Source organism: Myotis brandtii, unplaced genomic scaffold (assembly GCF_000412655.1).
Source record: "Myotis brandtii unplaced genomic scaffold, ASM41265v1 scaffold176, whole genome shotgun sequence".
Lineage (NCBI taxonomy): Eukaryota > Metazoa > Chordata > Mammalia > Chiroptera > Vespertilionidae > Myotis > Myotis brandtii.
In genome coordinates, this window is record NW_005356519.1 from 1,396,931 (window position 1) to 1,414,085 (window position 17,155).

The 17,155-nt window shown below is 35.8% G+C and overlaps 1 protein-coding gene across 1 annotated transcript in view; it reads left to right on the forward strand.

Moving 5' to 3' along the window:
* The window catches only part of GFRAL (GDNF family receptor alpha like), a 50,104-nt gene extending 33,193 nt beyond the window's left edge, over window positions 1–16,911 (forward strand). Inside the window, exons 6-7 of the mRNA XM_014537319.1 lie at window positions 14,132–14,227; window positions 16,757–16,911. Of these exons, the coding sequence (XP_014392805.1) occupies window positions 14,132–14,227; window positions 16,757–16,911 (251 nt within the window). The remainder of the gene's footprint in view (window positions 1–14,131; window positions 14,228–16,756) is intronic.
* Window positions 16,912–17,155: the final 244 nt, after the last annotated feature.

Consider the following 17,155-nt stretch of genomic DNA (forward strand, 5'->3'; position numbering starts at 1 on the left):
GGTGCCTGGCCAGCCTGGGTGAGGGGCTGATGGCTGTTTGCAGGCTGGCCACATCCTTCAGCCACCCAAGCTCCCAGTGGAGGCTGGCTGGAAGCAGGTATCTGGGATTTATTTAGCTTCTATAATTGAAACTTTGTTGCCTTTTGTGGAGGCTACAGCCGGCCAGGACAGGTGGGAAGCTTGGCTTCCTCCATCGCCGGGGCAACCAAGCCTCCTATTTGCTCCATTTCCCTGGCTGCCGGCCGCCATCTTGGTTAGGTTAATTTGCATATAGTTGCTCTGATTGGCTTGTGGGCGTGGCTTGTGGGCGTGACTTGTGAGTGTAGCATAGGGACAGTCAATTTGCATGTTTCTCTTTTATTAGATTAGATGTTATATCTTCCAGGGAACATATGTGTATGTAAGAAGATAATCCTTGAAAATGTGTTTAATGGAAGACAGTATGTTGTAATATAAAAAAAACAACACAAAACCAAGAGCCTGCCCTGGCCAGGTGGCATCTTCTTTTACACCAAAAGGTCTCAGGTTAGATTGCTGGGTGGGGCAAGTATGTGAGGCAAGCGATAGATGTTTCCCTCTCACATCGATGGTTTTTCCCTTTCTTTTCCTCTCTCTCTAAATTTATATATATATATGGCATATCCTCAGGTGAAGATTTAAAAAAAAAAGCAAGAGTCTAGGAAATAAGTTTGATCTCTAAATATACCAGGTGGTACAGAGGAAATCAGGTACCCTTACCCTAGAACACAGGTTTCTACATGTTAAATTTTAAATTTTGGTAATAGTTTAACAAAAATAGGTGATCTCTGATGTTAGTCGTGCCCTAATATTCTTGGATTAGGTGGCTGAAGATATATTTGACGCCAGTATGTTTTCAACAAACATCCACACTGCCTGTGTACAGGGCCAGCTCTGGAGTAGTTTTTGTTTTTTTTGTTTTTTTTTTTGGGTTGTTGTTTGTTTTTCTTTTAATGCCAAAAGACCAGTAGTCTGCCAAGAACTTTTCCTTCCTGTGATTATACCAAAAATTTAAGAGAGGCTTTTCAGTTCTTTCTTTGCCCTTGAAAAAATACTCATTCTTTCAGAAATCTAAATTGAGATTTGGAGTAAAAGGTTTTTCTCTCGTTGTTTTCCAAACTCCAAATAGCTTTATAAATAATGTGTCTGAGGCTCACTAAATAATCACAGTGGGGCATATTTCTTTGCTTCTGCTACTTATATGTTTAAATCTATAAAATGGCATGTTTCTAAGCAAGGAACATGAAAATTTTCACGTAAGGGATACTCAAAATATGGTATGGAACTTCTGCTGTATACAAAACCAATAAGTTGGCCATTATTTGGCACTTTGACCAGGCACTCTTCTGTGTAGGTGTGAAAGAGATTCCGTGAATATGTATGTGTGTGTGTGTTGGCTTTTGTTTTTATAAGTACATGTGTATGAGGAATCATTAGCTGTTTTAACTGGGGTCATTTAAAATCAGATTTCAGGGGGAGACCCAGCTTCCTCTTACCCTCTCTGAAGAGCGGCACCTGATCTGGTTGCACCATCCACCTTCACTGGCTAATATTCCAATCAGACCCTCTAAGAAATCACCTGGCAGGTTTCTCCAGGACATTTCAAAATGCAACACTGCCTCAAGGGAAGAGACATGGGGGTGGGGGTATCCCCTAAAGACACAGCCCATTCCAATGGAGACAAACGCTGGCTTCAGTTTCACCACGAGGTTTACTTGTGCACAACAGTTCCCAATAAAATCCAGCTGGTTTAAATTTTGTCTGCAGACCTGAAACCCAGCAAATTTGGCTTGGCTTCCTATTTTGCAGAAAATGCTTCACACGACTGTAATCTGGAAATACTGCAGCGTACGAACCCTCAATAGAAACAACAGGAGAACAGCTGTCTCCTACCTTCACTTTCTCCCAACTCCATCTTAAAGGCTTAGGTGTTGTTAAGGGAGGGGAAAGAGTCTGCCACTGAGCATGAAAGATGGTATGAATCATCCGTGACTACCTTTGTTGTTTGTTCTGAGCCAAAAGAAAAAGATTAAAGAGTTGCTATTGATGAGTGAGACAACTCACATTTTGGAATCACTAGAGAAGGAAGGAGCGTTTAAGATCATGGAAGGAAATAAAACAACAAAACAATACTGTTACAATCCAAACAATAAAAGGCTTCAGTCTGTGAAAGCATAGTGTTATCTTTTCCATTTTTCCACCCTTATGCTTTCACTGGCTTCATACAATCCCCTTGTTGCCTATAATTGGGGCTGGAGTTGGTGCCAAAGCTGCATAAAACAAGCAGCCTTTCCTTTATACTTTCTGTGCATCATGATTGTGTATGTGAAGTCATAAAATCATTTATTATGAGCATGTGTATTCCTGGCTTAAAGAGCCAAGTATTCTTGTGACAACAATATAATGGCATCAGATGTATTCCCATAAAACACCATATGTGGGCACTTAATAGTTATTGCTCTGGCACCTACATGCTGGGATAGCATCTTAAAGGGGGACTCCTTAGAAAAAAAGAACATTTGGTACTTAGACAAATAAAATGAGATAGGTGAGCAAGGAGTCCAGATTTATTAAGAACCCGTTGATAATGACAGTTTACCTTCCATAAGTATCAGATTGTCTCAAAGCATCTTCTAGAGTTCTTTGCATAGGTTCAAGGAAACCCTTTACAGCATTGCAAAAAACCAGTAAATAGTCTCTCAATCTCCAAGTTATAAGAACGCTCTCACATCATGTTGATATCTAGTAAACTGTAAGTGTGGGAACAAAATAATTTTTATTCTACTTATCTATTACTCTTTCGAAAGCATTTATTTGGCTACTGTGGTACCAATTACAGTAAACAAGTTGGTTTTCAAACTAGATAAAAGAATGCAGAGTGAATGCTGTGTGAGGTAGAGGGAGTGCCTGATGATGTTCTGAGAGTATGTCTCTGAGACAGACACGATTCCTCATTGTCTCTTTCTCATCTGCCAGCTTCCAGCTTAGGGTGGAATGACTTCCTTTGTTTGCCACTGAGGCTGGAGTCTGAGAATTCCCAATTCCTAATATGCTTTGAGTTTGCCAGAACTATGGGACCGATCTGTCATTATGATGTTAGCCCCTGCATTGGCTGGCCAGACACTCATTGTCAGTATAAGATAGGGGATTTCAAAACAATCCAACGGCAAGAAGAGACCAGAGCTCACTGGTTCTTGGTTGAATGTCCATTTCAGTTGGGGGTCAAAGCAATCTGAAAAGTGGGAAACCATGTACATCAGATTCTAGGGCTTTTGTCAAAGGGCAGGTTAATGATATACTGCTGTGTGCCACCGGGGTCTGTGTAGGAAGATGCTGCTGCTGATGTTTTAAGTTTCCATGCCAGCCATGAGTCACTACCTGCATCTCTATTCACTCACTCTTCCCCGGGTAACAGACAGGCTGCAACATACAATGGCATTTTGTTTAAAGTACATATGGTAGTTATTACATTGAAAATGTACACTGAGCATATGTCTACAACCCTAATTGTGCTTTCCAACACTTCTACACGGCTGCTCCGGCCCAGTCCACTTCCCTCACTGTTCTTTGGCCCTAACTTCCATTCCAGCACCACTCCTCTACAATGGAAATATTGTTGCTTTTAATTGTTTTTGTTCTTTTAATACTGCCAGGTAGCTGAAAGGGGAATTTTGAGGTGGAAAGATCTCTTCCTGAACCAAATAAAATTTTTCTCTAATTGGTAAAACTGGCTTAAGAGTTACTATCCCTACATCTGGTTATTCTCTACCAGTTGCTGATTTTTTTCAAAAGCCTTTATCTATTAAACAGAAATCCCTGACCTTTTCTTCTCTCTCTCATTAAGAACTTGTATGCCATTATCCTACCACAATGTGGTTGGAAATCTGGTTTCTCTCTCTTTCACCTCCAACATCATGAATTTTCCATTCTCTACCAATGGTTCTCTATCCCAACCATGCATCGAAAGGGTATAGACAACTTTTTGAAATTATGAATGTCCAGAACTTTATCCCCACTTATCCTTTGACCTATTAAATTAAAAATTATAGTGATAAATCCTAGGAATCTTTCATTTTTAATGCTGCATAGTTAATACTGATATGGGACCATAATGAAATATACCTTTCTAACTTAAGTAATAACTTCATTGTATGTCTATCCTCTACAAGATATTTTATGTTTTGTCTCATTTAATCCTTACAATGAGCTAATAAATATTATTTTCTTCATTTAATTCAACAGGAAACTGGGGCACAGAAAGTCATTTTAAAAAGTATATTTTTATTGATTTCAGAGAGGAAGGGAAAGGGAGAGAGAAATAGAAACATCAATGATGAGAGAGAATCATTGATCGGCTGCCTCCTACATGCCCCTACTGGGGATGGAGCCCACAAACCTGGAATGTGCCCTTGACCAGAATCAAACCCAGGACCCTTTAGTCCTCAGGCCAACGCTCTATCCACTGAGCCAAACCAACTAGGATCAGAGAGTCTTTTGTTGAGGGTTTTTGGTTGTTGTTGTTTTTTTGTTTGTTTTTAAATACTTCAGGTAATATAGTTAGCAAATTTTAGAGTGAGGACTTGAATCTGTGGCTTGAAGCCAAAGTTTGGCCTCTCTTGACTATACTTACTATATTCACTCATTCATGCTATTTACTAGAAAATTCTTTTGTTTCTAATTCTCATTATGCCTTGAGGATTTACTTAAAGTGACAAAACACCTGGAAAATTCATATTTACAATGGCCTAATATCTTGTATTGCAACCTAAAGGTGTGTATGAGTAAAAATAATGTGGCCCTAGTTGATTAGGCTGCTGTTGCTGAGTTATGCAGTTCCATACACTCCCCAAACTTCAGCAGCTTAATTTCTTGGTCATGGTACCTGCAGGCAGCTATGGGTTGACAGCTGAGGTTCTGTGACCCATTTCTAGACTCAGGCAAAAGGTGTCACCACTATTTGGAATATGCCATTTTTATGGCAGAGTTTAAAAAATGGCAAGCAATAGAATTGTTCTTAAGCTTCTGCTTGAACATAACATACATCATTGCTGATCACATTTTTTAATGACTCAAGTCAAGTTCAAGCCCAATGTCAGTGAGGGCAGTAAATGTACTCCTCCCACAAAAATTGATGCTTTAAGTCATGTGGCATCAGGCAGTGGGTATGTAATCCATTACAGTGAAAGAGGAGTGAATCCTTGTGCAAAATAATATAATCAATCTCAATTCCCCTTCCACATATGAGAAGCATGAGGCTCAGAGGTTGAATTAGCTTGTCCAAGGCTAATGAATGACACAACTAAGAGAATGATGGAGTCTTTCTGACTCTAAAAGTCAGTGTTCTCTCTGAGCAGTCAGTTTGAAAAATGGGGAGAAGGACATTGTAGCTCTCTCCTCTATTATTCTTTCATCTTCATGCCAAAGATACTCTAAAACATCATGTCCCTCCAAGAACCTGAGTCATCTTTGATTTTCCTCTGCATATTCAATATCAAATAAAAGTCAATATAATATTTATTAATGATATTTATTGAGCAGGTATTTTGTACCAAACACAGGTCCAGAATCTCATTATATATTGTCATATTTGACTTTTAGCAATACATTTTGTGGTAGGCATTATCCCATTTTAAAGATAGGAGGACAGAGTCTCAGTACATGGCTTAAAATGATAGAGCTGGAGTGAGGCAGAGCTGGTTTTAATCCATCTCTACTCACATGCTTGTGCTACAATGTTCTGTCACGCTTTCCAACAAAAAATTCTCTGTTTTAAATGTACACTTACTTTTTTTTTGTTCTCTGCTCTGGCTTCCACCACCTATTTTTAGTTTTCATTTTCTTATATCTAAACTGCTACTGTAGCTTCCTAGTTAGATTCCCCCACCAAACCAGTCTGTCTACCATGAGCAGACTCATTCTCAAATGGTGCCTTGACCAAGTTATGTCTGTGTGCAAAAAGACAGCTCTTGCTCTCCTTGGATCCTTTTTTTCACATCTAAACTCCCTCATCTGATTTCCAAGGACACCCAGAACACACACCAGTCTTACTTCCCTGCCATATCTCAAATGAGTACCAAATGTGACTAGGTATAAATGATCCATGAAAAGGTACACATTTGAGGAATGGTAGGAAATAAGGCTGGTATGTGTTCTGGTGTACTTAGTTGCCCCTCATTTATTCCCACCTCACTTTATTCATATTAGTCCCTTTACCTGAAACTAAATCGAGAACTTCATGAGGGCAGGGTCTTGTATTACCCTACAAATGTGCCCCATATTGATTACCATAGTGCTACCTTTGAAGTGGGAAGTGATTACTTAACTGGAACATCTGTACTTGGGTACAAATAGGGTGGTTTCTGCCACATGGTCCTGTAGACATTTATAGGTGACTAGGAATAAATGATCCATGAATTCCTTCTAGTTCGGCTGGAATAGGTCACCAAAGTAGAGGGAAAATGCTAAATTTGCCATATCCCCTGAGGACAAGTTAAGACATTGAAGAATGAAAGATTAACTGTCAGCAAGCATGGAATTAATGTTGCATCACGCCAGCCTCTCCAAGGGGCAATAGGAGTAGCATTTGGGAAGTCAGGAATCTCCCAAACCACAGGGTAAAAAATTTGTTTGACTCCTAGGAATGGAGAATAAGAAAAATTGTGGTGTCAGGTCCTTGTGAATGTGTGTGCTTAGTAAAGTATTATAAATGAATACCTACATGTATTGTGTTTTCTGACTTTCTGTTGATTAAGATAAAAATCCTCAAAAAATTCCTTATGCCCACCCAAAATATATACATATCTGTCTATCAACCACATATACCCATGTTTTCCAAGATTTTTTAGTAGATTCCAAGATATATCCCATGGGGAAAATAAATTTAGGTAAAGTATGCCCATATACCATAGTAAAAAAACACATAAAAACTAGAAACACTTGCAGCAAGTAAATGTTTGCAACTTATTGTGTTTAATCTAGAATTTTCAAAATCATTTACTTATGTTTACTCATGGCACCTTTTATTTGTCTAATGCATAAAAGTATAAAGGTATTCTACAGAACCAACTAGTATTTTACAGTATACAGTTTATTTTGCCTCTTCTAACAAATTTTGAATTTACTGTGTCCACTTAGACATCTAATCCAATGAAGAAGATGCTTACTCTTTGGTCATTAGTAAAGTTTGTTTACTAATGGGCAAAGAGTAAAAAAACTAGATTCTTAGAATTAATGCCCAGGAAAAAATAGTTTAGCACATTTTAATGGATTAGGAAACCCTATGCATTGCAGTTGGGACATTGGATTCATATTTTAAGAAATGGTAATAATATGTGAAAAGTATTGGGAATTAAATGTGATGACTCTTGGCTGATGGCATTTAAGTTGAGAAAGACTGGTATATAATAATATACTACACAGTGTATGTCACCATAAAGTGACAGATGTGCTATTCCAAATGTGAAAGTTGCTAATATATACTTTTTTGGCCATTAGATAATCACATGAGAATGGCATTGCAGTAGCCATATTATACTGTAAATTAGATAGATGTGGTGTCAATTCTCAAGAAGGTTGTTATCTAAGGAGAATTAACAACATATATCATACTTTCAGCTTTTTTCCTAAAAATTTGCAAATTTATGTACAGGAAAGAGAGTTTCTGAATTATTTTGTCATTCCAAATGACTATAAAGGCTTTCCGAAATGTTTCCCTTTTATTTATTTTATTTCTCTCTCTTTTCTCTGGTGTTTTTAATCAACCTTGAAAAAATTTCATAAGCCAATCAGGTAAAGTCTTATACATTTCCAAAAGGGTACACGTTAGTAAATGATTCAATTCCAAATGGAGACATCAGAAAACTATCTAGACAATTAATGTTATTGTCATATATACTTTTTTCATAAAAATTTTATGTTACAAAACCTCCACATATAAAAACATAAACTTATTAAATCATTAAAATATAGTGTAAAATAGTCCAATTTTTATCTTACATTTGTTTTATTCCAAGCTCTCCTAGTGCTTACATAATATAATTTAAAGTAAAAATGACTTCAGTTTTGGGAATACATTTTTTTCTATTAAACTTATTCTAAACATAGATAGTTTTAAACAGGGGAGTTATTTTTATGTAATACTCAAGTTGTATCAATGTAGACATAGATTATAGTAACCAAAGATATAGCCAAGTCTGTTTTTAAGCAGTTACACTGATCTTTTGTGAATTATTCTTTGTATGTCCTTTGTCTGATGAATACTCTGGAAAGATTTATCTGGTCCTAACTCTACATCTGTAAAAAGAGAAAATGCTCATTTTGAAATCAGTCTTTTTTCTGCCAAGAGCCATTTGGATATTTATAACATCATTCACGGGCCATACAAAATTATCAACTTAAAAATTATCCTGCTATATTTCATCAGTCATTTAATTAACTCACCCTAATGCCAGACCAAATGATTTCACAGGCCTTATATGGCCCGCAAGCTGAACATTCCCCACCCCGGTCTAAGATAACCCATGTTAAGAATTGCAGCATTAACTTTTTATATTTCTGTTAAATCCTAAAATTAAAGTGTTTGAGTTGGTTGTCTGCTTACATTGAAAATGATGTAATGTCAGAGGTGTGCGCAGGTTAAAATGTACTACAGGTGTATGTGAGGCATTTCAGATGCTTTAGTTACATTTGTAATGTTACTTCTTCTATTGTGAATTTCAGCAACAGAAACATATATAATCATGAACATTTGTAATCAGATAGTACTATTAAGTGCTGCTTATTGTACAACACTATCAAATACAACTTGTCCCTATTATTTTTTCAAGTGTATTTCCTAATCCAATTGTCTGCCATGTTGAGAAAGCTAAAAGTATTTTACTTTTTTCTGGTTTCTAGGATTTATATTATATATCATTGGTAGGAGATTTTGCTGTAAGTCACATCTCCCCTACTTACCAAGTTTGTGATCTTGAACAAGACAACTATTCTGAGTCTGAAAATCTTTTTTAAGTTGAACTAATAATTCCTCTTATATGACTAGCTCTAAAATTATACAGTGTTTGTCAAAGTGTCTTGTAAAGCATTAAGTACCATACGTATAGAAGTAAAGCATTGTGTGTTGCGTGAGTATATACATGCATTTTTCTCTTCCATTGTATGGACATATATACAAATATATAATTATAAAAATCTACATATATACTGGGGGGAGCAGGCCTAAGCCACAGTCTGGCCTCCCTCTGCAGGAGGCGACCAGCGGGCTGATTGCCACCACCACCAGTGGCCTCCCTCTGCAGGAGGTGACCTGCGGGCTGATCGGGGGGACGGCACTGGCAGGTGAGCAGTCAGCACCACCCCGGCCTGGCGCCGCCCTCACCAGCCCACCCCCTGCCCACTGATTGTTCCACTGTTCAGTCGATTAGCATATTAGGCTTTTATTATATAGGATGCTCTAACCAGAAATCTTCTATTCCTACTTTCTATCAATATATTTTTTTTTAAAAATATATGTTTTTATTTATTTCACAGAGAGGAAGGGAGAGAGAGAGAGAGATAGAAACATCAATGATGAGAGAAAATCATCAATCAGCTGCCTCCTGCAAGCTCCCTACTGGGGATCAAGCCTGCACCTGGGGCATTGCCTGGAATCAAACTGTGACTTCCTTATTCATAGGTCAGTGCTCAACCACAGAGCCACACTGGCTAGGCTCTATCAGTATCTTTAGGTCTGTTTTGTATGAGCCCAAAGCTATAGGTGACAGGTGTGGGTTTTTTAATTCTAAGATGTAAAATTATTTCCTTCTAAAATCATAATACTTTATTGATCTAATCTAGTGTTAGTTATTAAAAATACCATAATTTGCATTCCCATTGCTACTTCAGTGACTATTTCATTATTTGCAGAAACTATTAAGAAGAATGCAGAACATTTGGGAGATCTTATTAGTACAGTTATATATATGTATATTATATACTATATACTATTATATGTTATATTGTTACATGTTACCTGTTACATGTTATATATTTTATATATATAATCAACAGACAAATCTACAAGACATGTGAACAAAACTGTCATTCAACCAAGGATCAAAGAGTCAGGCTTGTTAATAGATGCGCCTAGACTTAGGATGGGGTTATGTCCTGACAAACCCATCATAAATTGAAAATATAAGTTGAACATACATTTAATATACCCAACCTACATCACAGCCTAGTCTACCTTAGGTGTGATCAGAATACTTATTAACCTACAATTGGGCAAATCCATCTTGCTGCCACTGCCCAGTTCATGAGAGTATCATACCACAAATCACTAGCCCAGGATATTGAGAGCAGAGTTTCTACTAAACGTGTATCACTTTTGCACATTCATAAAGTCAAAAAAGCTTAAGTCAAACCATCAGAAGTCAGGACCATCAGGATAGTCATTTACTAACTCTGAGCTTTTGGGCTCAGGTCAAAACGCAAGACCAATGTTCTGGAGTGCATACTTACTCATTTATGTGGGTTTTGTTTTGTTTTTGTTGATATATGAAAAGCTGTCCATATTTGATGAATGCAGCTTGATGAGTTTGAAGATAAGTACACACAATGAAACCATCACTAAAATCTATACCATAAACATATTTATCAGCTCCAAAGTTTCTTTCCATTCCCTGTATTTATTATTTTTGTATGTGTATGATAAGAATACTTAAAATGAGGTCTAACCTTCCTGCTAATTTTTAAGTGTACAATTCAGTATTGCTAACAACAGGCACTACAGTGTACAGTACATCTTTAGGATTTATTCATCTTGCATAAATAAAACTTTGTACCCTTTGACTAATATCTCCAAGTTTCCCCTTCCTGCAGCCCCTGATTGGTAACCACCATGTGTTTAGCCATAATGTAGAAAATAAACCTAAGACATGGTCTTGTCTCCTTTGAAGTTTGTGAACTAAATAAATGAGCATGTCTTATTGATGCAGATCATGATTGTTTAGGCAAGCATATTATCTTGTTGGTTTAGTTTTACAACATAAGTTTTAGCAGCAGTGGTATTGAATCCTCATTATCTGTGTTTATACTTTGGTTTATCATATTACTAATGTATTATATTTTTCAAATTTAAAGATGCTTATGTATTTTCCTTTTGTCCCAATACCAATGCTTCTGGGGTATATTTTAGAAGGGGGCTTTCAGACAACAATGATCAAAATAGTCCATTATATATTAAATTTCATTCCTGATCATTAGATGAAATAATTCAAAACTCATTTTCTATTTGGGAATTTATATGCCTTCAGATAAGACAATCTTGAACAAATTAGAAATTTAATATATTAACACTAATAAAGGGCACCAACCTTTGGATATGCAAGAAGGTAATCCTTGAATTACAAAATATATTTTTAAATTATGCTATGAAAATTTTCATTTTATCAAATAGTTCTTCCAAGCAGACCCTTCTAGGTTATATTTTAATTAAAATTTTAATTGAAAATTTACACATTTGCAGTTTATATGTTTAATTTTTATTTCAGGTATTCTGACATTTATTTTTAAGTCATTATTTCATATGTGATCCACCACATTGTTTACACTGCATTTACCATTTTATATAAGTAGAGTTTTGGTCTCCATCAGCCATTTCTGCACAAGGATTTTGGAAGAAAAGAATAGAAATAATAACAACTCTGTGGCTCATTTGGGAAGAATACTATTTAAATTTGTTCTTAATGTACAGCTGAAATTAATCTTGATTTCCCATCAAATGTACAGGGATTTTACAATATAGTTCATAACAGTGTTTAATTCCTCTAGGGAGCAAGTTAAGATAAACAAGTCACTGACAGTGTTTATCTATAAATATAGCAGATGGTGTGGGACTGAGGTTGGTTATTAAGTCTGACGACTTTAATTTCATGGTTATAAAACACTGTAAACCTCACTGTTTATAAAAGGCTGGGGAAGAATCTCCAATGGGCTTCAGTAGCCAAGAAACCCTCTGTAACATTAATCTCTCTAACTGATATTTGGTATCCTCCTAGGGTGCAATATTAAAGATTGTGGAGTGATTGCTAGACACTTTAAAATTTTCACTGGGATCATTAGCTAGCATTTCTGTCATTGATCTATTAGAACCTTGTTAATGAGTTCCATGTGAGTGAAATTTAGTGAATGAGATGATTCTTTCTAAACTTTGCTAGGTGAACGTTTAATGGTTACTTTAGGCAGTCATATACATAAAAGATAGTCTAATTTTTCAAAATAATACCTTTTATCTTATGCAAAGGTAAATCATGATACCTAACTAGACCAAATGTACTGAGAGACAGAATTTCATAAAAGAAAACTATAGCACCATTTGAATAATCAATATACATTATATACATTTACATTTAGGCCATGGATCTGTCTAAAAGGTCACAAAATGCCACTGAATTTTAAAAAAGCAAAATAATTTATCCTTCATATTCATAATTAATTTAAATATAATTTTATTATAATAATTTATTTAACTAAAAATCTGTATGCTTAATTTAAATGAAACTAATTCTTCCAAAAAGGACTGCTATTATTTGAAATAGCTCAAATTTTCCATTTCAACTTTAGAGTGAATGACAAAATTTATTTTATAACCATAAAAGTGAACATTTTTCACAAGCCTTATCTAATTCTATCACTTTCACATTCAGAAGTTGATATTTTAGTTTCTAAGAAGGTCAGACTTCTATGAACATTACATGATAACCCAATATGTGAGTTGGGGATTTAAAAATCTTGAGCTAAAAATACCTTAACTGGATTAAAGTTTAGACTCATTGGGAATGGGTTTCTAATGACAAAATCCTAGGTTACTTCTCTAGCTCTTATATTAGGCTGCTTCTCCTGGACCCACCCTGAGAGTTTGGTAACTGATATAAAACATGAAACAGTCTGTGTCCTGTGCTCTCTACCAATTATCCATAACACAGACCTCAAACCTTGGTTTCCAAAGAGCTGGCCTCTGAACAGCAGCATCCCTGGGTAGAGAATGGACTAAATGGAACTGATGGTAATGTATCTTCTCATCTCCCTTCCCGCTCAGAGCCTACAGTCACAAGTTGCTACTTGATACACTCATTTCTGCAAAAAACTATCTACGTCACTAGTTGTCATGGGACATACTATCCTGCTACTTGATACACTCATTTCTGCAAAAAACTATCTACTCATACTTGGACTTCCAGGTCTCAAAATGCACAAAGCATGTATAACAGATGATAGCAAAACCTCCTGCAAGTGAAGGCTTTATCTAATTTTTTTATGCATCAAAACTCATCTGGATCAACATCATCATCAAAGAAATTGGATTATTGGGTTATTGGTATGTTTGGCAATATTTGTGTTGAACTGGATCAAGACTAGGGGTGATTTCACTTCAAACTTATTAATAAAAGGCATCTAAAATAGCTTTATCAATTCATTTTAAGGATTGCATCTTTTCTTCTTGTGTTTTGTGAAGTGAGGTAAACATGTGTCTTGCAAAACATGGCCATGAAGACTAGGGTCACAGAGTGGCCAAGAGTGCACTTAAGTGAGTAGAAAATAGGTAATAATAGAAACTGAAGGGGTTAAAAAAGGGAACAGAATAATGGGAATAAGTAGAGCTGGATATTGAGATATCGGAGTAGAGAAGTGAACAGGGTGATTGGGTTAAAGACTCTCCTTTGTAAGAATTCATAAATACACTGGATCTTAGGGAAATAAGATATCATTAAAAGCACACTAAAACAATCACTCATGTAAAGAAGGAATATTTTTCAATATCCCAATGGCAGCCTAAAGTTAATGTCTTTTGCCCCCCCCCTCAGTTTACATATATAACTATCTTATAAAATGTTATTTTTTTCTAATTATGCTTTTAAAAAGTTTTTTTTAATAAGGAAATTATCTGATTCAAAGATGAAAAAAGCTGTTAAAATTTAAGAAACACACTAATCTATCCTAATCTATTATATTTTATTAAATAGTAACATAGAAATAAGTTGCTGCCTTACAATATAAAGCAATTTACAATCCATGGGATAAAAATAATGCTTTTCCTTTATGCTTTAATCTCATTTTCATTATTTTCTTTCAGATTATTCAGCTCTGGCTAATGTCAAAGGCATTGTGTTGCAAAAAAGAAAACAACCAAAGGAAAAAACTCTGAATGGATTTCATTCCCCCTTCAACGGTCAGTTAAACATCAGACCTCTGTACTATTTTTTATTATTTATTCTCTGTAGAAATCCAGTAATTTTCCTTTAATCTTGTTTCTAGGAGAAGTGATTTATGCCGTCATGTGCATGACAGTCACCTGTGGAATCCTTCTCGTGGTTTTGTTCAAGCTGAGGTAACAGAATACAACCCAGAAGGGAAGGGCTGGAAGTGAATCAGCCCTGTTAAAACACACTGCACCATGGCAGAGCTCACACAGGGCCCGAGAATGAAAGTTTCTCCATTAAGACCTACTAAATCAACATTTAATGTGGGCTGGGTCCATGGAAACGTTACTCTCAGTCATCCTATGTAAGGGAAATGTGATCATAAGGGAATTTTTTAGCGTGCATTTTACAAACGCATATGTATTGTTCTCCCAATTAAAGTGTTATCAATCTTTTCCCTGGTTTTCTTATGAAATCCAAATTGAACTTTGCTGCCTTCCTGCTTCCAATCACTTGCAGGATTAATCAGCTTACATAATGGACCGGCTGTGTACTTCACACAGTTTATATTTACCTAAAGGGGTGCTCTTCAGTCACATTTCTTACATGCTAATGTATTTTATTCATGTTTTAATATGCAAGCATCCAGGTCTGTATAATTGGAGGCCTCACAGGGTACCATTAGGAAGACATTACTTCAGCCTGACATTTTAATTCACTCTTTCCAAATCCTTTTTCTTGGCTGCCTTTGTTGCTCAAATGCAGTAATGATTCAGGAGGTATGTGAGATTGAAGATTAGAGTCACAGCTGTCTCTGGATTTCTAAATGTCTACGGTTTTAAAATCTTCCACTTATTGACCACTCACAAATAGATATAAAGTGGTGTGCAGTTGCTTACTTTAATTAAAAAATAACCTCGTATTTAAATATTATTGATGTTGATTTGCTAATTCATATACCTATGTATATCATTGTATATAATTTGAGTATCATAAATGTTAATGAAGAAATAATATATATATACATGTATATCTGTGTGTGTGTGTGTGTGTGTGTGTGTGTGTGTGTGCGTAAACAAACATAAAATACATGCATCAGTAAAATTAGGGCTAGGAAGTAGGGAGACAATGGGCATCTCTCATCTCATGACCCCCAGAGGGGGAGACAGAGTGAACTATGTCATGCGTGTACATATACTGCTCCTCCAGAAACCTCAGACTTCTAGTGCTTGACATAATGGCAGATAAAATGAAAGTGGGAAGAAATGTGGCAATACCAAGGCGCAGGCACATGTAGAGTGTATGCTTTGCCAAGGGACATTCAATGATATGTATTTTTAACAGCAATGCCAGCTAAACATATCCACCTAGTTAATCCACCTTCTCTAAATATTTAATTTGATGCTTATCAATACCAGTACCAAAACAAACTGCTTTCCTCCAATGCCTTAGAAGTCATATTTGTATGAGAATATATTTCTTGGATTCCAAGGTAAGTTTAAAGGCCAAATAATTAGAGTCAGTTTCAAGGGGAAAATAGAATTTGGAATTTATTCAACTTTTCTTTATGTGGTTTAAAATGTTTGAGAGCACTGTTCAGACACTGGGCCTGCCTAGATAGTCCATCACAGACATATTGTTGCAGAGAAGCAGAAATGGTTCTCTAGCAAAACTCTTACTTTAATGGTTCCCAATCTTTATTTTTTAGCCTCACATATAATGTATCAAGTTCACATCTGCCACACAGACCCATGGGTTTTCACAGATTACTGTTGTACTGTTGTGCCACAGATAAATAAGGTGACGGCCTTTTAAAATTCCCTGTGTATCAGCTGTAACTTTACCTCTTTTGCCTACATACATAGGCATATCCCTTTACTGCATGACAATGGCCGTAAAGTGTTATAGACAAAAATCTTAATGTACTCCAATATGTATTTTAAAGCAAATCATTCATACAATTTAAAATTGTATGAATTATTTTCCATACAGTTTAAAATTGATTCTGACCTGTAATCTGAAAGGTCCACACTCTGGGTTAAGGAAATGATAAAAGTAAAAGCCATCATAGCAAGAAAGAATAAAGTAAAACAAAAGCATCATTAACAACCAAACCTGTGTTACCGCACATCTGCAGGTAAATAAGGCTTTCTCAATGAAGGAAGGCTGAGTGCCACTCACCTGGTAGTCACACCGCATCCATGTGAACACCTTTCCACAGCAAAGATGAACATTTTTGCATTTGTGTCATGTTATGCTAAATTAAAACAGCCTAAGTCTTCAAAGAAATTTGCAGAGAACCCAATAATTTAAAACACGAATATTTGAGAAAATAAATGACTCTTTTTCTTTTTGCAAATGATTACTTGGAAATCATAGTTCAATGCATGAGACCTCTTAGAAAGACCATAGAACCTTCTACTATTGGGTCTTTACATTCAGGAAGTTGATTCATTTTTCCCTCCAGGCACAGAATCCACCAAAAAATATAAGCACACATACATTTTTAAAATCCTTAAATTGGCTAATTGTTAACTTTTGCTTTTACTTTTACGTAGAACCTTCAGAATATCAACTCAAACCAGAGATCGATCACCAAGCCAAATACCCGGAGGACTCATGGTTCATTAAGAATCTTGGATCATTAACAATCACTTCCTTTCAAGCAGGTCTTTCTAGCCAGTCAACAGAATATCCTGTTCATCATCAATAAAGAAAATGTTAAGAAGGGTTTAATGATATTGTATCATTAAGGATAATAATGTAAGGTATAATAATATGACAGGTGTTCGATTTATTTTTTCTTTATAAGTTATTAACTATAAATAAACAGTGATATCTTTTATGAGACCAATACAGAATTACAGAATTGCCCTTGAAGGCAAAAAGTGTTGTCTTAAATTACAGTCTACATGATTTATTGCATGATAAAATTTGAATCTATAAAATGGTAATTA